Here is a 21,415-nt window from a genome sequence, read left to right as displayed (position 1 = left end):
CAAAATTACTTAGGATGCATTTGTTTAGCATGCTCAGTGTTTCATTGGCTATTCTCTCTCCTTTTCTGATGTATACAGTTTGCATAAAAGAAAGCAAAGATTTGAATAGGCAAAATCATGGAGCAGGTCCTCAAGGAATCCATTTCGAAGCACTTGGAGGAGAGGAAGGTGATCAGGAACAGTCAACATGGATTCACCAAGGGAAAGTCATACCTGACCAACCTGATTGCCTTCTATGATGAGATAACTGGCTCTGTGGATATGGGGAAAGTGGTGGATGTGATATATCTTGACTTTAGCAAAGCTTTTGATATGGTCTCCCACAGTATTCTTGCCAGCAAGTTAAAGAAGTATGAATTGGATGAATGGACTATAAAGTGGATAGAAAGCTGGCTAGATTGTCGGGCTCAACAGGTAGTGATCAACAACTCGATGTCTAGTTGACAGCCGGTATCAAGTGGAGTGCCACAAAGGTTGGTTCTGGGGCCAGTTTCGTTCAACTTTTTTATTAATGGTGTGGATGATGGGATTAATTGCACCCTCAGCAAGTTTGCAGATGACATTAAACTGGGGGGAGAGGTAGATACACTGAAGGGTAGGGATAGGGTCCAAAGTGAACTAGACAAATTGGAAGATTGGGCCAAAAGAAATCTGATGAGGTTCAACAAGGACAAGTGCAGAGTCCTGCACTTAGGAAGGAAGAATCCCATGCACCGCTACCGGCTGGAGACCGACTGGCTAAGCAGCAGTTCTGCAGAAAAGGACCTGGGGATTACAGTGGACAAGAAGCTGGATATGAGTCTGCAGTGTGCCCTTGTTGCCCAGGCCAGCGGCATATTGGGCTGTATTAGTAGGAGCATTGCCAGCATTGCCAGAGGAAAGTGATTATTCCCCTCTATTCAACACTGATGAGGTCACACCTGGAGTGTTGCGTCCAGTTTTGGTCCCCCCACTACAGAAGGGATGTGGACAAATTGGAGCGAGTCCAGCTGAGGACAACAACAATGATGAGGGGGCTGGGGCACATGACTTATGGGGAGACGCTGAAGGAACTGGGTTATTTAGTCTGCAGAAGAGAAGAGTGAGGAGGAATTTGATAGCAGCCTTCAACTACGTGAAGGGGGTTTCCAAAGAGGATGGAGCTAGGCTGTTCTCAGTGGTGGCAGATGACAGAACAAGAAGTAATGGTCTCAAGTTGTGATGTGGGAGGTTTAGGTTGGATATTAGGAAACACTATTTCACTAGGAGGGTGGTGAAGCACTGGACTGGGTTACCTAGGGATGTGATGGAATCTCCATCCTTAGAGGTTTTTAAGGCTCGGCTTGACAAAGCCCTGGCTGGGATGATTTAGTTGGGGTTGGTCCTGCTTTGAGCAGGGAGTTGGACTAGATGACGTCCTGAGGTCTGTTCCAACCTTACTCTTCTATTATTCTAGATGACAGGTTTCAGAGTAGCAGCCGTGTTAGTCTGTATCCGTAAAAAGAACAGGAGTACTTGTGGCACCTTAGAGACTAACAAATTTATTTAAGCATAAGCTTTCGTGGGCTACGAAAGCTTATGCTCAAATACATTTGTTAGTCTCTAAGGTGCCACAAGTACTCCTGTTCTTTTTATGATTCTAGAGGCAAACATGGGTTTAAAAATGAAGGACCTTCCTAATGAGGGACAGTTGATTTATGTCAACACACAATATATGGGCATGATCCTGCAAATATGCATGTAAGTGGAGTTACTCATGTGTGGGAATGTTTACAGGATTGTACCCCACATTTGAAAAAACAAATTTCTATTTATGTACGTATATGGCCCTGTGACAGGGCACTTTAATTCACTGCTAGGGTGGCACTTCCTCTGAGCTGTTTTGGGGATTAGCTTCACAACTTTGATGCCCCTGCCCACAGTTGCACTCCATCTCTCTGCTTCTCGGTCTGCAGCCCCCTCTCTCGCTCCATGAGCTGCTGCTGCCAATTTCCTGTGTTTATAAGTCCAGCCCCTGGTCCTTCCTCCTCAGCTGGGCTCCTTTACTCAGTCCAGGGATTACTAAACTACCTGATTCCCCTCAACTCTGGCCTGTTAGGTTAATTAGCTCCCTTCTCAATCTATATTAACCCTTTCAGGGTAAGTGTGGAGTGACCATAGTCCCCTATCAGCATACTATATGATGGCCTCACAAACTTTCTGAATATATCCTCTCAACACACAGGGGTTTTGTAAAGTATTGTTACCCCAATTTTACAGATAAAAATCTGAAACACGGAGAACTTCAGTGACTTGCCCAAGGTCACATGGAAAGTCTGTGGCAGAGACAGACTATCCATGTAGGTGGATACCATATCATTGTTTGTGAATGATCAAGGCAAAGCAAAGCAACACCAGCAAACCTGGATAGTTGAAATTTGGAGAGGTTTTGAAATATATTAATTGGGCTAGAGGAGAATTTCTACCACTGTCAAAGACTTGTAAACCTAATAATTTCTAGCCCAAGTACTGAATCTAGATTTCCCGAGTCTCGGTCCAGTGCCTTAACTACAAGACCATTTTTCTTCTCCCTTAAACTTGTGGATTTTACAAGCCAGGCAGAAACAAGTCAAACACAACTTTCACTCAAAATACTTGACTTTAATTTAAAGCCAGCAAAGTGATCTAGCTGTTCTATTTCAGGTGAGCTACAGTGAAATCCTGACCCACGTTTTTAAAAAGTACATTAAATAAAGCCACAAATGCAAACCCAAAAATCTGAAAGTATAATTTGCTCTTGCAGTTCAACAGCTCACACTTGCAGCAGGTCAATAGTTCAGAGTGCATGTTCTGCCATATGGATCAAAAATATATAATGTAAAAATATTGCTCAAACACATCAGACCAGAGTCATCACATACACAGATTAGAGGAGCAGTGGGTCTGGGATAAGGAAGGAGCTATGGGGCCTCCCCTGCTCTCTTTGCTTTACTTCAAACACTAGGCTGAGTGTTATCTATTGACTCAAGCATAATGCTGCTGCGCTCTTGTTCATGTATATGAGGCAAATGCAATGGATTGTTCCTCTCTCCAGCCATCACATGGGAGTTCATAGCTCCTGCACTGTTATGGGGATGCATCCATCACAAGCAAAGGCCAGCTTGGACCCATCATGTGTCAAAACTGTAGCTAAAAAAAAAAAAAAACCTGCTTCCTTGAAACCATAATTATATTTTCCTGACCCAATTCACTTTGGATTGTTGCTAAGAAATACTGTTAAGATAGCTCACCGGATGAAATTATTCTTGCCATAATGACTCACTAGTCCAAGGAATAATTGAGATAGAGTTATTTTTTGTGGGGCTGGTGGATAACAACACCATCCACTTTTACAGGAAATATGTACACTCCATCAAGATTGATCCAGTGCACTATGTATTCTAGAGAGCACTGAAAGAATTCATATTTACTCTTTTGAACATTGTTTCCTAGTTGTTGATGAATCTTATCCAAATTCCTTACATGTTCTCAATAATTTATTCTATTGACCAGGATGCTCTCTAAGTAGCACTGTTCATAGAATCATAGAATCATAGAATATCAGAGTTGTAAGGGACCTCAAGAGGTCATCTAGTCCAACCCCCTGCTCAAAGCAGGACCAATTCCCAGCTAAATCATCCCAGCCAGGGCTTTGTCAAGCCGGGCCTTAAAAACCTCCAAGGAAGGAGACTCCACCACCTCCCTAGGTAACGCATTCCAGTGTTTCACCACCCTCCTAGTGAAATAGTTTTTCCTGATATCCAACCTGGACCTCCCCCACTGCAACTTGAGACCATTCATGAGACAGAGAAGCGAAAAAGGAGGAAAGAAAGGGCACAACAGTCCAGTCTACAACTATGTCTCCTCCAAGATTACACCTGTCACTTCTATGGGAAAATCTGCAGGGCACAAATTGGGCTTCTCAGACACTTAAAAACCCACCAATGAACCCCCTTGACTGAAGAAGAAGATTACAGCAGAACAGACTTTTTAAGTGTGTTTATTGTTAGGAACTACTTTGACTCTTGTATTAGCATATGCAAATATGAACTGAAATGCTTGTCTCCAGCCAGGGTGGAGCGCAAGGCTTTGCTATGTGGTACAGCATACTGATTGGCATGCAAAAAGGCACTCCCTTACCTTGAAATATCCATGGGTCTGCACTTTCCCATCCTTACTAACAAGGGGCACAACTAAGACAAAATTTATGTGAAAGGGTTAACCTGTGGGAAGCCACTTTAGAGTCAACAGCTGCAGTGTTGTTAGATGAACAAAATGTGCACGACACAGTACAGAAGACCTACTTGCCATATATGCAGAAATAATTTGGATGTGGGCCAGCATTTATTAAAATAATAGACAGTATGTGTTGACATCAATCAACTGTGGTCCACGCGATCAATCTAGGATAAACTCCCTTTGCTGGTACACAGAGGCACTTGTTAAGGAAGCCATTTAGCAGCACTATTGTTTGCCTTAATATTGAAACAATTAGCCACTGCTATTAGGAGCAATAATGAGGGTTGAATATACAGTGCACATTTAGGTGGGTACTATTGTTTGTGAATGAGCAAAGCAAAGCAACACCAGCAAACCTAGACATGGTAGTTGAAATTTGGAAAGGTTTTGAAATATATTAATTGGGCTAGAGGAGAATTTCTACCATGGTCAAAAACTTGAAAACTTACTGATTTCTAGCCCTGGAATTTTAAGTGGGTCCTTATAGAACTGACTTATTTGGGCATTAGGTTGAACAGGGCTGTAAGTAACATAATTAAGGATAATATGAATCCAATTATCTTGAATATGTTGGAAGACTTTAGATGCTGGAATAAATTAAATCTTAATCTCTGGGGAAGGATTAGTGTGATAAGATGAGTACAACTCCATAGTTTAATTGTCACGCAGCTGCTTCAGGGAAACATGTTTCCAAAACAAGGAGAACAGATTTGGATTTTACATGGAGGAGTGTAAACCAAAGGTTAAAGGATAAATTACAGTGATGGTCACGGCTCAGACTTGAGAAAAAGGCTCCAGTAGGTGCTCCAGGACTCAGTGTGCTAAAAGGAGCCAATGGGTGCTGCTGATGTTCAGCATCTTTGTTTAGGTACCTGCTGACATAGCTACTGCCTGTCGGGGAGATGGATTAACTAAGCCACGGGAGAAGCTTAGCGCTGAGTGTGTCTTCATTAAAGTGTCACAGCTCCCCTCTTTGCATCCAGAAGTCATGTTAGCTGCTCAGCAGAGGAGTTGGCTCAGTCTCAGGCAGTTGACTGGTAGGGAGCGTATGATGGACTGGGTAGCATTGCTCCCGTATATGTGAACTCACCTGGGGTCTTCTCAAAAACTCAAGGCTCCCAGGGCTATGCTTTTTCTGGACTTTGAAGGACAAACGTGGAAGGAGAGTGGCTGTGAGGAGAATGTGATTTTTAGGGAATAAATAAGATGCTTTCAACCCTAAGCAATCCATTTCCAGCTATTTACATCTCCAAAGTTATGTTCACAAGGAAAAGCACTAGAAATTTTTTTTTCTTAAAAATAAATGAAAGCCAAGTTTTACCTTTACATTGCTAGTTCCATATTGTGACGCTGGCTGACCAGGTCATGCTAGAGTGTATTCAAGTCCATTAACGAGTGTAGATCAAAGTAATAGTTAGATGTATAAATGTATATTCAGATGTTTAAATTTCATAAAACGAATGGAATGTTACACTTATCTGTTTCTGTAATATTGCAATAGAAAACATTTACATGGTAAATAGCCCCATAACTAAATAACTCATCAGTCACCAAAGAAGGCTTGGGGATTGCTAATGAAGGAGTTTATCAGAAAAGGTGCTAATTCTAAAACACATAGCCATTGTGGTGATGACCCGGGATCAGAGACTCAAAGTGCATTCCTCACTCCCATCAAAGGAAAACTCCTATGCATAGAGACACTGTCAGAGTGAAGAGACTATAAATATGAATTCAAAGAAAAATCCTTTATCTCTGGACTGTTTGGAATCTAACAGGGCAGAATAACTGAATGAGAAGATGGAGATCCCCAGAGTTATTCTGGGTAGTCCTGAAAGACTTTCAGGAAACTGGCAGTTTATTACATCATTGCCACCATTTGAAGTTGCAAACTGTGACTCACCTGTTAGATGATTTTACTTGCTTTAACCTCTCAATAACTCCCATTCTTTTTTATTTAGCTAATAAATCTTTAATTAGTTTACAATAGAATTGGCTGCCAGCGTTGTCTTTGGTGTAAGATCTGGAGTACCAACTGATCTGGGTAAGTGACTGGTCCCTTGGGACTGGGAGCAACCTGATGTGGTGTGATTTTTGAGTTAAGTGACCATTATCACAAAGTCCAGTTTGTCTGGGTGGCAAGATAGGCTGGAGAGTCTAAGGGGCTGTGCCTCCATGGTAAGACTGGTACAGAGATCCAGGAATTCACATTTGTTACTGGGTTGGTGAAATCTAATTATAGAACACACATGCAGTTTGGGGTGTCTGCCCTGGTTTTCTGACAGTTTGCCCTGAGGTAGGCACTCCCAGTTGTGAGCTATTCCAGACAGAATGACACCTGTAACAGGACTTAATTACTCTTTCAGGTTGGTAAAAGGAGTCCAATATTACCTTATCCTATGTCTGTATTTGGGGAATATACCTCTGAGATAAAGACAGCAGCTGTCGAACACCTGCAGCTGGAACATGTCAGCTGACTAGGACTCACAGGGCTCAAGCTACAAGGCTGTTTAATGGCAGTGTAGATGCTTGGGCTGGGGCTCCAGGACCCCATGAGAGGGGAGGGTTCCAGAGCCCAAACATCTACATCACAGTTAAACAGACCTATAACTGAGCCCCATGAACCTGAGTCAGCTGACATGGACAAGCTGCGGATATTTAATTGCAGTGTAGACATACCCAGGAAGTGGTGTCAGGGTGGTAATTTGTGGACTGGGAGAGAATCCGGGCCATGCACTCTATCTGAGGCAGAATAACAATTGCCCACAACTACCCTCAGGGTTCTCTCAAAACAGGAATGGAGCAACGAAATTCACCACCACAAAGGCCTACAAGCTAATCCACCAGAACTCCTGATCAGCAATATCAAATGCTGCTGGAAGATCTAAAAGAATTGGTATGTATCTTTGCCCTTTGCTAGCAGATCACTAATAAATGTAACCAGTCCAGATTCTACCCCATTGCTGGGCCTATGATCCAATAGACCAGCATGAAGAAAAACTGAATATTCAAGAAACTAACAAGTTGCCTCACCACAACCTTCTCAATGACATTGCCCCAAAATAGAAGACTGGATACCAGTCAATAAGACAGATTGTCAGAATCAAGAGTTGGTTTCCTGAGCAATTGACATCCAAACCAGGATCCAATCACCTTGACTGCTGACTAAAGCACAGGCAAGATCAAAGGAACTTTGGAAACATGCTACATTTCCACAGAGGAAATCAGTTAAACAACTCCAGGGCTGGAAGGAGAACGTTAACAAATACTGGGGCAATATCTACTGTGTGGGAGACTAAGACTATTCCACTTCCCCACACTTAGTACACCTGATCAAACATTATATTGTTGAAAATCTGTTGTAATCTAGGTCTACATGCTTGGTATGATACTGAATCATATCACACGCTTAACAAGCATCAGAAACTATCAAGGACCTCAGATCCCAGGGAGCCAGGGGAAATAGACCTGGCACCATAGGCGCTGGGTCTCTGATATATTTGCCCCGAAAAAAGGGACAGAAAAGAACAAGAAATGCAAAGAACAAGATTGACACTTTCAAGAAAAGTAAGATGTTTCCTACTTCTTGCAACACCACTGATTGTAGCTATCTGGATTACCCTTTGCTCAGTTTATTGTGCATACAATTTCTTCTGTTTTAATTTGATTTTCTCTGTATACTCTTAATAAATCTTGTTTTATTGCAACCCTTGTGGTTTTAGACTGTCTGGAAATTTCAGGCAATCCATATCAAAGAAGTTAACTTTTAAGTGAGGCAGTGAAGGAAGGGTGCCTGAAGCCTATTCCTACTCAAGATTTTTGGTCAAAAAAAGACTACGGGCTCATCTACACTACGAGTGCTTTACGGCACATCTATACTAATAGCTATGCTGACAAAGCCCTCTAGTGGAGACACTGGTTATACTGACAAGGAAGTCCTTTGCTGGTACAATTAAACTGCCTTCCCAAATGACATAGGCCATGTCGGCAGAAGAATCATTTTGCTGGTATAACTGCACCTACGCTAGGGTTTCTGCTGGCACAGCTATGCTGGCGCAGGAGGTATAATTTTTTTCACACTCCTAGCTGACACAGCTATGCCAGCAAAGTTTGCCGTCAAGACTAAGCCTAAGGGATTGTCTCCCAAAAAGTTTGTTACTGCAAGTGCTGCAGTTCTCCAGATGCTTGGGATGTGCCTAGGGACCATAGTTGAGAAGAAAGTTTAAGGGGCATTAGGATTTGTTCTTACCTTACACTAAAATAAATCCACAGAATTAACCAGATTCTGAGAAGTCAGACAAACCACACAGAGCACCCAACCACTAATAATTTTCAAAAACAATTCAGTTCAACTCCTAGTAATTTTTTGTGAGCAACACACTGGGAAAGAATAAACTCACACTTAATGAACCAAACTTTGGGAAATGAAAGCTACACAACTTAAAAATGTTCCTTTGAGGTATGTATTCATCTAGATTGTTTATGTTTGAGAGACCATTATGCTGGAGATGTAAAAGGGGAGATAAAGATGATAATGTACAGTTTGGAGATGTAAAAGCATATATGAATATCAAAAGAAAATATTCAGTGCTCCAAGATAGATTATAGAAGTAATTTTGTAGCTTCCCCCAGACCTGTGGGTATTAAATTACACTAAAGAGAGAAATTGGTACATCCTCTACAAACAAAATGTGGATAAAATTAGCATTAAGAACAGCTAGAAACATTATATTAAGACACCGGAAAAGTGAATGAAATAGCTGTATTGCAGAATGGACATGAACCTTATCAAGTTTCGCAACACTCTAGGGAGTATTTCAGAAACTTCTGAGATGGGTTGTTCTGCATATAGACTACTCATATATATTCAGGCAGAAATACAGTGTAAGGTGAAAGGGAGTTGCTTACTTTGGAACAAATTTTTAGAAAGACAAGAATAAAATCAATATGCCAGCTGTTTTCTTTTTATTAATTATTTTAAGTATGAAAATATTAATAACTAGGAATTTTAAACATATGTACATTCACTGCTTCTCTCTTTTTCAGAGTGCATATACGTATATATGTGTTGGTATAGATGAACATATGACATTTGTGATAATCATGTAACTAGCACCTATATATTTGGTTAATGAGGTTACTTACTCTCACATCTTAAGCACGGACGATTACATAAGCATACTCTCCACACATCACATACCACTATATAGGGTGGGACATAGGCACCAACTCCGTGGGTGCTCTGGGGCTCAAGCTCCCACCGAAAAAACATAGGGCTCGCTCAGCACCCAGAGGGCCGGATTAATCTTTAGTGGGTCCCGCCCCCTGCTCCACCTGTGCTCCACCCTAAAGTCCCACCTCTTTCCCCATGGTCCCGACAGCATTCAGCCTCTTTCCCTCTCGCATGGAGGGGAAGGGGCAGAGAGGAGCACCCACCAGCAAAAACAAAAGTCAGCACCTGTGGGCTAGGAGAAGACAAACATACTGCACTGCACATGAGACTGAAATAGTACAATATGTGGAATATAGTAGTAAAGTACGAAACGTGGCAATACTCAACATCTGAAGTGAGATTCTGTGTTGTCCCTCTTAAGAGGAGTTGCATAGAACTTGCAGCTTAGGGACGAGGACTAAAGTGACTTTAAACTACCTATGTGCCCTCCTGATCCTGTTTAGGAAATTGAAAGACCCTAACTTTGATAGCCCTGAGGGCCAGTCTAAGTTACATCAGCTTCTAGGGTCTGCTGTATGAGTCATAGCAATGCCCAGAATCCCCACAGCATTGTCTCATACAGCCATGCCCCTACTACCACAGGCATGACTTGTATGTCAGTGGTTTTCAAATTTAGCAACCCAAGGACCCCCATTTTAATTTAAAATTTTTCAGGGCCCCCCAAGCCTCACTGCTCAGTCCAGGCCCTGCCTCCACCCCACCACTTCCCCCCCAAGTCTCACTCCTGCCCCCCCAGCCCCACCCCCGCCCCACCTCTTCCCGTCCTCTGCTCATTCCATCCCCACTCCCTCCGTTGCTCGATCTGCCCCACCCTCACTCGCTTTCACCAGGCCAGGGCAGGGGTTGGGTGCAGGAGGGAGTGCAGGCTCTGGGAGAGAGTTTGGGTGTGGGAAGGGGTGCAAGCTCTGGGAGGGTGTTTGTGTGCGGGAGGGGGTGAGGGGTGCGGGCTCTGGCCAGGCAGTGCTTACCTTGGTCGGCTCCCGAAAGCGACTGGCACATCTTTCTGATAGCATCTCCTAGGCAGGGGAGCCAGGGGTTCTCCGTGCACTGCCCCTGCCCAAAAGCACTGCCCTCACAGCTCCCACTGGCCGCAGTTCCCGGCCAATGGGAGCTGCGGAGCCAGCACTTGGGGAGGGGGCAGCACACGGAGACTCCCTGCCCCCCGTCTTCCCCAGGGGGCGCAGGGACGTGCCATCTGCTTCTGGGAGCAGCACGGAGCCAGGGCAGGGCAGGCAGGGAGCCTGCCTAAGCCCCCATGTGCAGCCGGACTGGGATCAAAGAGCCAAAAATAAAATATGAGCAATATATCTAGTGAAGCAATGTGACTAAATTAAACACAGGCATAGGACAAGTGCAGAGTCCTGCATTTAGGACGGAAGAATCCCATGCACTGCTACAGGCTGGGGATCGACTGGCTAAACAGCAGTTCTGCAGAAAAGGACCTGGGGATTAGAGTGGACTAGAAGCTGGATATGAGTTAACAGTGTGCCCTTGTTGCCAAGAAGGCTAATGGCATATTGGAATGCATTAGTAGAAACATTGCCAGCAGATGGAGGGAAGAGATTATTCCCCTCTATTCGGCACTGTTGAGGCCACACCTGGAGTACTGCGTCCAGTTTTGGGCCGCCCACTACAGAAAGGATGTGGACAAATTGGGGAGAGTCCAGCAGAGGGCAACAAAAATGATTAGGGGGCTGGGGCAAATGACTTCTGAGGACAGGCTGAGGGAACTGGGCTTATTTAGTCTGCAGAAGAGAAGGATGAGGGGGGATTTGATAGCATCCTTCAGCTACCCTCTAGCATCCAACTACCAGAAGGGGGGTTCCAAAAAGGATGGAGCTAGGCTGTTCTCAGTGGTGGCAGATGACTGAACAAGGACGTAAGTTGCAGTGGGGGAGGTTTAGGTTGGATATTAGGAAATACTATTTCACTAGAAGGGTGGTGAAGCACTGGAATGGGTTACCTAGGGAAGTGGTGGAATCTCCATCCTTAGAGGTTTTTAAGGCCGGCTTGACAAAGTTCTGGCTAGGACGATTTAGTTGGGGTAGGTCCTACTTTGAGACGGTGGTTGGACTAAATGACCTCCTGAGGTCTTTTCCAACCTTAATCTTTATGATTCTATGATAAGGGTGCTTCATTGTTTGTCTAAGGAAGAATGATATTCTGTACATTAACTGAAAGGGAGAGAATAAGGAGCATGTTTTATACTTATCTGAAGAAATACGGCAAGTTTATCCCCAATAATTTAGCTTATTATTCTTTGAATGCTGGATGTAAAACTGCTCTATGTAAATATGTAAACCTTTCCCATAACCTAATCTGCCACACCCGGATTCTCTTGCAAGGCAACCTATTCATAATGATATATACTGCTCTGCCCTGTAGAAATAGAAGAAAAAGACAAAAACAAAATAGAGATCTACCTATGGATCTCCATCACAGGAACATTTCACTCTAGGCAAATAATACATATGTATACACTCTTCCGCTATGCAAAAGTGCCAACTACAGCAGAATACCTTTGTAGCTCATCCCTAACAATACTGACTTACATTTTTACCGTGCATTCCATGGGAAAGATCCCAAAGTGCTTTAAAAATCACTGAAGTTCTGTCATCTCCTTAGGGTAATGTAGTAATACTCAGCAATACTACAGAACAATTCGGGAAGGTAAGTGAGGCATGCCTTATTCATCTGAACCTGGGGGAATATTTAGGTAAGCAAGACATAATAACCCAAATATGAACTTGGCCAGGACATTTGGGTAAAAGAGCTTAGTCTGTAAAAAGCACTATGGAACCTTTAATGACTCCAGGCAGTCAGGACTTTATATCTCATCTAAAAGTGGGCACTTTCAACAAAACAGTACTCAGGGCTGTTAGCTCAGTATTGATTCAGAGGGAAGATGGCCACCTACTGATTACCAATACAACTTCTTACAGTGCATGGATTTTCACTGAGGTGCTAGCCAGATCTGACATTGTTTAGTGTATGGAAATTGAAGAGATCACAGACTAATATTATATGGCTACAGGCAACTCAAGCTTTATTAGCAATGAAAAGAAGCTCTGTCACACTACAGTTAAATTAGGACAGAATGTTGTTTTACTGTATATGCACTAGTACTTTTAATAGTCAAGGTTGCTCAGAGCACTATACAGCATTCTAGTGGCAATGTAGAACACTAAGGATGGAATGCTGGCCCCACTGAAGTCAATTGGGCTTGGATTTCACTCAGAGTGATGAACTGTAATAAGCTTTGCACACGTTCAGGTGGGAAGGTGCATGCAGAGGTTAAAGGGGCTAAAAGGAAAGGAAGAGCACTCCCACTCGTCTCCCAGGCTGGGGAAAGCAGTTTTTCTCCACAATGTCTTTTCCTACTTAGCTGGTGCAGTAGTTGGTTGTTTCAATCTACTATAACCAGTGGGTTCAAGGATTACCTCTCCCTGCAACCCAGTACACCTCTGCAAGGAATAATCCTAGTTCCACCCCTTGTCCAGGGTAGTTCTGGCAGTGGCACCAACGTCCCAAAAGAGGGTGGAGAGGAGTATGTAGGGGAGGGCACACTACCATTTTTTATTCTTTCAAAAGGTATAGCTGGGGCAAACCTGGCCTGCATTCCTCAATGACATCATGCCTGAGTCTAGTAATACACCTCTGGGAGTCTCAGCTGTTTCAAAGTACCTCTGTGCTGCTGTCTATTGCAACCAGCAATTTAAAGCCAAAATCTGGCCATAAATATGTCATCAAACAGAACAGCCAATAGTCTTAGCTATAGTTTTTACATAATCTTTGACCTAAAGGTGTTTGGCTGAGAGCAGGAGTGTTCCCAAGGATATCAAGTATCTTAAAGTCTGACCAGCTCCAGTTCTTACACTTCTCTTTACTCTTTGACTGCAGATGTACTCTTGAATTTAAAACAGATGAGATTCCATTGCCTTATGTTGTAAACAAATCATTATTGAATCAGCATTGTATTATTTAATCTAGTTATGTAACTATGCAAACAATAATAAAGCACTAAAATACTATATAAAGTTTAGAACTTTTAAACAGAACCACAAACCTTCCATGTGGCATAATCATCATCACACAGAAAAATCCTTCCATGATGGATTACCAAAAAACATATTGGAAAATATAACAGTAATATATCAGAGAGAAAAAATCCTGAAGCTTGAAGATGTTTTCCATTACAAATTAAATACACTTCTAGGGTTATTTAAAAAAAACCCCAACAATATCAAACCTAGTTCATTAGTGAAATAGGGAAGAGATTATTAATCTCCAAAGTGTTATATTGAATTTGCTGCAAAATTGAACAGGACTCTGAAGACTTGGAAATACCCTATGGCAATTATTGATAAAGAGTGAGGAGAGTGCTACAGACAGTGCTTAAGCTCCATATTGGAGGTGGGGGGGCGGGGGTAGGGAGAAAAGAAAAGAAAGGTGGCAGCAATTAAAGTGTGTTAAAAACATGCACATCCTCTGGGAAACTAAATGCAGGAATTGTTACAGGACTGTATATTAGGTGAGATTATCTACAGGAAAATATACCTGGCTAGATTGAATGCATCATCAATCAAACCTGCTCGATTACTGACAGAGATAACCTGTGAGGAGAAAACCAGAAAAACGGAACCATTTAGGATGATAAAAGCCGTGCCACAACTCGTACAGCTCACACATCAAAGCAGATCCTAGACATGAAACTAGGAGCTTACCTCATGGTTCCTCATTAGTTGGTCAATTAACAACCTCCAATTCCTTATGTCATAGTTAACCCGAAAATAGCCAGTTTGATTGATGTTCCCCAGCAACCAGCTTGTCTCGTCTAAAGCAGCAATTCTGTGATGTTCTGGAACCAAAGAACAATGTAAGGAAAAGATTATATTTTTTTTAATTTGAAAAGGATTTAACATTGTAAAAGAACATGTTTTACTTATCTTTCCTTAAAAGGAATACTTGTGGGAGTAAAATGATTATTTCAATTTACATAATCTTCATAAATCACTAGTAAAATATTTAAAAAATAGATGAACACTAATGACACAGTTAATTTTGTAGGCTAATTATAATTTTCAACATGTGTTCTACCTCAAGTAAAGGAGCAACCCAGTTTGGAACCTAAACTGCCAACTCAACCTGCACCCATGAGGATGCAGTTACAGAATCGGGGCCTTGGAGAGGCATTGTTTTTCAAAATATCCTTAATTAAATACCTGGGAAATCAATTGCTCCTTCAAGACTTGGGGCCTGATTCGAATCTCCCTACCTACATTTTACACCAGTGTAACTCTGTTGATTTAAATGGAGTTATTTCTGGTTTACACCAGTGAAAGTGAGATTAGAATCAATTCTTTGGTTTATAGGTAATCCCTAAATAGTTTTGTGCATAATCAATGGGAGCAGGAGCAGGTCCTTTAGTCTCAGGTTTCTAACTGAAAGTGTTTTCAGCAGTTTGGTTTGTAGCCACTAGTCACTGAAAAGATCTTTTCATTTTAACCAGTTAATCTTACACTGTATGTGTTTTTATTTTCATTCCTTTTTAAACTTTCAGCAACAATTTAGGCCTAATCCCATGAACACTTTTGCAAGTACTTAACATTGTTTTCAAGGTGACTACTCATGTGCTTGAAGCATGCACATAAACATCTGCAGGACAAACACATTCCACATTCTAAATTTCTTTAACTTCAGTGAGATTTCAAGGAATGCAGGATCAAGCCCCAAGTGTCTCAAAAAGAATACCTTAATTTAGTAAATTATTTTAATTCAACTAATTATTTACTTTAAACTAGGATTTGCTCAAAAATCAAAAGGTGGGCTTTTTAAAATTATCGCCACACAAAGCACTGTAAGGTAATTTAGCTTGTATGCGCTTGATCAAAGCTACAGCCTAATATTTGTTTTCCTTATCATCTTTTTTAAAAAAGAAAACTACATGCAAACTTCTCTTGGACATAGTTCCAATGGGAAACTGATCAGTGTGCTTGAACTATATAAAACTAATGAAATTATGAAATGAAATGCAAATAAATATGGTTTGATAATTCACTTATGCCATCTAATACTAGATACATTGACATACTAGACTACCTGGTTTTCACGTATGGCATTTTTTGTAAAAAGTAATTAGTGAGAAAGTAAAAAGAGATTAAAACTATGGGTATAGGGTACATGTGACGCCTCCATCTTAACTATAATTCCAATAGCACATGATAAGATATATGACAATAATCAAAATTTTAAGGTGCAGCAATACAGACCACAGAAACCCTGATACTACAAACACAGCGCACATATGCAACTTTATGTATGCTTGCAGTTCTGTTATGCATATGAGTTCAGTTAAATGTTTGCAGGACCAAAGCCTCCATAAATTATTACAACACAGTTCTGTCACTGATAAAGTATTTCTAATATTAACATTTTTTTAAAAACACTTTTTTGGAAGTTGCAAAGACTTATCCAATTCCCTACTTGTTATTTCTCTGCTAAGGCTTATCTAAACTTGCACCAGTTTAAACAAACTAGTTTAATTAATGCAGTTTATATAAACTGGTGAAAACTCCTATGAGGGCACAAGTATATTGGTTTAAAACTGTTTACATCAGTTTGGCTTGCCCTGCAAATTTATGAGGGCAACCACGCCACTATAAGCAAGGTTTAAATTGATTTAAGAGTTTCAACGCCCAAAGTTTCACCAATTTAACTAGACTGGCTTAAAAAAATCACACTTTTAGTTAAACCGATTCAATGTTATGTGTAAACAGACTAACCCCTTCTTAATTATACAGTAATATAGGGAGGGACAAATGTGACAGCTTTGGACAGGAGTAAAGGACACATTAACTCCTTACTCTTGTATGTTTCAGCTCCTCATTGGCCATCCTATCCTTATTAATACAACCATGGCTGGCATAGAAGAGGATGCAGAAGGACTCTGTATCCAGAGTCAAGACACATGAAGATACCTGGCATAACAGGAAACTGATTGAAATAAGATCTCCACGCTTAAGATATGATCTGAAAATTATGCTCCTCTCCCTGCAGAGAAGCTATCAGGATTGCTGCAAGGAGGAGAGGTTATGGGTATGATTCAGGGTTACAGATGGTGGTGTTTTCTCCCACATGTCAACTGATGGGGTAGAACAGTGGTGGGAGGGTTGTTTGTCTGCAATGGGCCCATCCATGTGAGTTATAGCTTTGTTTTGTACTTCACAGGTGACATAAGCCAGGATTAAGCTTTTTAGTAAGTGAAAATTCAATATGGTTATTTTTACTGGTTATATTTGTTTCTGTGTATGAGTTTTCTATTAGTAATTGTGCTTTAATTGCTCCAATATTTGAAAATAATGACTCGTAAATAGTTAATCCATACCATCAAATTAAATCTAAAACACCTTCCAAATTGGCAAATGATCTAAAATTAGTTATGAACCAATCTTGTCCAATAACCTGCTATAACTAAGTGCAGACTATCTAGGTAAGGTAGGTGTCTGATAAAATAAAGGGAACAAATATATACACTCCCTTCTGATAAAAGGAGTTTAGCTTGTGGCTTTTTGTCACAAACTATGTAAGCTATTTATGTCACATGACGTGATATAGAATGATACCTGCCAGTCCAAGCTGACAACTTCAAAATACCCTCCTCCATAAATATCAGTTGTAGGATGTGTCATATAGAGATCGCTCTGATACAGAACAGCAGTATTTTTTCAAAAACTGAAAATATTATCCCTGCTTTCAGTCAGTTTTAACTACAATCATAACCTCTTTTTTTTTCATAAGGCCATTGATATTTGACTTTTTCAAGCAAAAGGGGGCAGGAATCTTTCCACGCCATCCCAGCTCAAACAAGCAAGTGGTTACTGTAAAGGGTTGTCTGATGCATGTACTTCACATAATTCTATATAATTTACTGGAATTTGATGTCTGAGCCTGTGTATATTCTCATGAATTTATATATACAAAGTTTTATTTTTCCCTCAAGATTTTCTAGTGGCTATGTGCAACTGAACACCACTATACACATAGGCAATATCCCCCACTTATCAAAAACATATTTATTAGACTCTCACAGTAGCAACACTACAGTTCAGGAGAAAGTGGCATCCCCTTCTAAACACTATATTCAATCATTAATAAATTTCTCAAAAGATATTCCTTCAGGGCAGAAATCGCTCATTACTGATTGGAAAGATTGATTTTTAAGTTCAGACTAAACTATATAGTTATTTTTGAGTTTTAGGGAAATAAAAAAATGCATCCTACTTTTTTCCTGTATGAATATTGTTCAGTAGATATTTTCACTTGGATCGGTCAAAAAATATTTTTGCTTTGAAACTTTAAATTTGAAACACATACATACTGGAGTCTTGTGAAGAATTGGTTAATTCAGGAAGAGTGAAGAGGTCTTAAAGTTGGGGTTAATTACATTTGTACTCACTGTATACCACTCTTGCAGGGAAAAGGGACCTTAAAGTGGCCTTAGGCCTGGTCTACACTACAATTTTAGGTCGAATTTAGCAGCATTACCTCGATTTAAGCTTGGACCCGTCCACACGACGAAGCCTTTTTTTCTACTTAAAGGGCTCTTTAAATCGATTTCTTTACTCCACTTCCGACGAGGGGATTAGCGCTGAAATTGGCCTTGCTGGGTCGAATTTGGGGTAGTGTGGACGCAATTCGACGGTATTGGCCTCCGGGAGCTATCCCAGAGTGCTCCATTGTGACCGCTCTGGACAGCGCTCTCAACTCAGATATACTGGCCAGGTAGACAGGAAAAGGGCCGCGAACTATTGAATCTCATTTCCTGTTTGGTCAGCGTGGCAAGGTGCAGGTGAGTGCAGATCTCATCAGCAGAGGTGACCATGATGGAGTCCCAGGATCGCAAAAGAGCTCCAGCATGGACTGAACGGGAGGTAACGGGATCTGCTCGGCATATGGGGAGACGAATCCATGCTAGCTGAACTCATTGCAGTAAACGAAATGCCAAAACATTAGAAAAAGTCTCAAAGGGCATGAAGGACAGAGGCCATAACAGGGACGCACAACAGTGCCGGGTGAAAATTAAGGAGCTAAGGCAAGCCTACCACACAACCAGAGAGGCAAACGGAAAGTCCAGGACAGAGTCGCAGACATGCTGCTTCTACGCTGAGCTGCATGCCATGCTAGGGGGTGCAGCCACCACTACCCCAACCCTGTGCTTTGACTCCGTCAATGGAGAATCACACCACACAGAAGCGGGTTTTGGGGATGAGGAAGATGATGATGAAGAGATTGAAGATAGCTCACAGCAAGGAAGCGGAGAAACCGGTTTCCCCAACAGCCAGGATACGTTTTTCACCCTGGACCTGGAGCCAGTAACCCCCGAACCCACCCAAGGCATGTTCTTGGACCCTGAAGGCAGACAAGGGACCTCTGGTGAGTGTACCTTTGTAAAGATTAGACATGGTTTAAAAGAAAGCGTGTTTAATGATTAATTTGCCCTGGCATTTGCGGCCAGTTCAGCTACTGGAAAATCTGTTAACGTGTTTGGGGATGGAGCGGAAATCCTCCAGGGACATCTCCAGAAAGCTCTTCTGGATGTACTCCCAAAGCCTTTGCAAAAGGTTTCTGGGGAGGGCTGCTTTATTCCGTCCACCATGGTAGGACATTTTACACCAGGCCAGTAGCTCGTAGTCTGGAATCATTGCATAACAAAGCATGGCAGCGTATGGTCCCAGTGTTTGCTGGCATTCAGACAACATCCATTCCTTATCTCTCTGTGTTATCCTCAGGAGAGTGATATCATTGATGGTCACCTGGTTGAAATAAGGTGCTTTTATTGAGGGGACATTCAGAGGTGCCCGTTCCTGCTCGGCTGTTTGGCTATGTGGCTGAACAGACATGTGCCCCGCAGTTAGCCACATGGTGAGGGGAGGGGTGAAGTGATCTTCCCAGAGAATTGTGTGTGTGTGGGGGGGTTATTTGGGTTTGTGCTGCACACTAACCCGCAAACTGCAGCCCCTCCTTTTAAATTGCCAACTCATTTTAAATGGCCAACCCAATGGCCGCTTGGAATGGACAATGAGGGTGCTGCTGTTTGAAACCATTCCCACATGTTCTGAAGGTTAAAGAAGCCAAAAGACTGTGGCTTACCATGGCTGCCTGCAAGCCAAATTCTGTTGCCTGGCACTGCGTAAGTGATCTCTCACACCAAACTGGCAGGCTCTCAATATAAATAAGAGGCAAAATGCGACCTTGTAACCAAAGCACACGTGCTGTGTAATCTGAACAGCAAGGTTTAACGGGAAAGAGTGATTCTATTGTTCTCTAAAATGTGTCTTTTTAACTACCAATCTCCCTTTTTCCCCACCAGCTGCAAATGTTTCTCCTTTGCAGAGGCTAGCAAAGATTAGAAGGTGAAAAAAACGTACTCGGGATGACATGTTCTCGGAGCTCCAGATGTCCTCCCACGCTGACAGAGCACAGCAGAATGCGTGGAGGCAGACAATGTCAGAGTGCAAAAAAGCACAATATGAACGCGAGGAGAGGTGGCGGGCTGAATCGCAAGCTGAAGAGAGTAAGTGGCGGGCTGAAGAGGATAGGTAGCGTCAGATTGCTGATAGAAGGCAAGAGTCGATGCTCTGACTGCTGGAGCATCAAACTGATATGCTTCAGCGTACGGTTGAGCTGCAGGAAAGGCAGCAGGAGCACAGACTGCCGCTACAGCCCCTGTGTAACCAACAGCCCTCCTCCCCAAGTTCCATAGCCTCCTCAACCAGACGCCCAAGAATGCGGTGGGGGGGCCTCCGGCCACCCAGCCACTCCACCCCACAGGATTGCCCAAGCAACAGAAGGCTGGCCTTCAATAAGTTTTAAAGTGCAGTGTGGCCTTGTCCTTCCCTCCTCCCCCACCCCTCCCAGGCTACCTTGGCAGTTATCCCCCTCTTTGTGTGATGAATTAATAAAGAATGCATGAATGTGAAGTAACAATGACTTTATTGCCTCTGCAAGTGGTGATCAAAGGGGGGAGGGAAGGGTGGCTAGCTTACAGGGAAGTAGAGTGAACCAGGGGTCGGGGAGGGTTTCATCAAGGAGAAACAAACAGAACTTTCACACCATAGCCTGGCCAGTCATGAAACTGGTTTTCAAAGCTTCTCTGATGCGCACCGCACCCTGCTGTGCTCTTCTAACTGCCCTGGTGTCTGGCTGTGTGTAATCAGCGGCCAGGCGATTTGCCTCAACCTCCCACCCCGCCATAAATATCTCCCCCTTACTCTCACAGATATTGTGTAGCTCACAGCAAGCAGTATTAACAATGGGAATATTGGTTTCGCTGAGGTCTATCCGAGTCAGTAAACTGCGCCAGCGTGCTTTTAAACATCTAAATGCACAATCTACCACCATTCTGCACTTGCTCAGCCTATAGTTGAACAGGTCCTGACTACTGTCCAGGCTGCCTGTGTACGGCTTCATGAGCCATGGCATTAAGGAGTAGGCTGGGTCCCCAAGGATAACTATAGGCATTTCAACATCTCCAACCGTTATTTTCTGGTCTGGGAAGAAAGTCCCTTCCTGCAGCTCTTGAAACAGACAAAAGCTCCTGAAGACGCGAGCGTCATGTACCTTTCCCGGCCATCCCACGTTGACGTTGGTGAAATGTCCCTTGTGCTTGCACCACCAGTGCTTGCAACAGCACCAGTGCTTGCAACAGCATTGAAAAGTGCCCCTTTCGGTTTATGTACTCGCTGGCTTGGTGCTCCGGTGCCAAGACAAGGATATGGGTTCCGTCTATTGCCCCACCACAGTTAGGGAATCCCATTGCAGCAAAGCCATCCACTATGACCTGCACATTTCCCAGAGTCACTACCCTTGATATCAGCAGCTCTTTGATTATGTTGGCTACTTCGATCACAGCAGCCCCCACAGTAGATTTGCCAACTCCAAATTGATGCC

The 21,415-nt window shown here is 42.5% G+C and overlaps 1 protein-coding gene across 2 annotated transcripts in view; it reads right to left on the bottom strand.

Moving 5' to 3' along the window:
* TRHDE (thyrotropin releasing hormone degrading enzyme) overlaps window positions 1-21,415 on the bottom strand; it is a 302,627-nt gene that overhangs the window by 44,421 nt on the left and 236,791 nt on the right. For both annotated transcript variants that reach the window (XR_004645855.1, XM_034771582.1), the window contains exons 11-12: window positions 14,191-14,324; window positions 14,024-14,079 (exon numbers count right to left, since the gene is read on the bottom strand). Coding sequence is in view for 1 of the 2 variants with exons in the window: in XM_034771582.1 (XP_034627473.1) it covers window positions 14,024-14,079; window positions 14,191-14,324 (190 nt within the window). In the remaining variant the exon portion in view is untranslated. The remainder of the gene's footprint in view (window positions 1-14,023; window positions 14,080-14,190; window positions 14,325-21,415) is intronic.

The sequence above is a fragment of the Trachemys scripta genome, chromosome 1 (genome assembly GCF_013100865.1).
Source record: "Trachemys scripta elegans isolate TJP31775 chromosome 1, CAS_Tse_1.0, whole genome shotgun sequence".
NCBI classification, from domain to species: domain Eukaryota; kingdom Metazoa; phylum Chordata; order Testudines; family Emydidae; genus Trachemys; species Trachemys scripta.
Note: the sequence above shows the minus strand (reverse complement) of the source record. Positions and strands in the feature narration are given on the sequence as shown.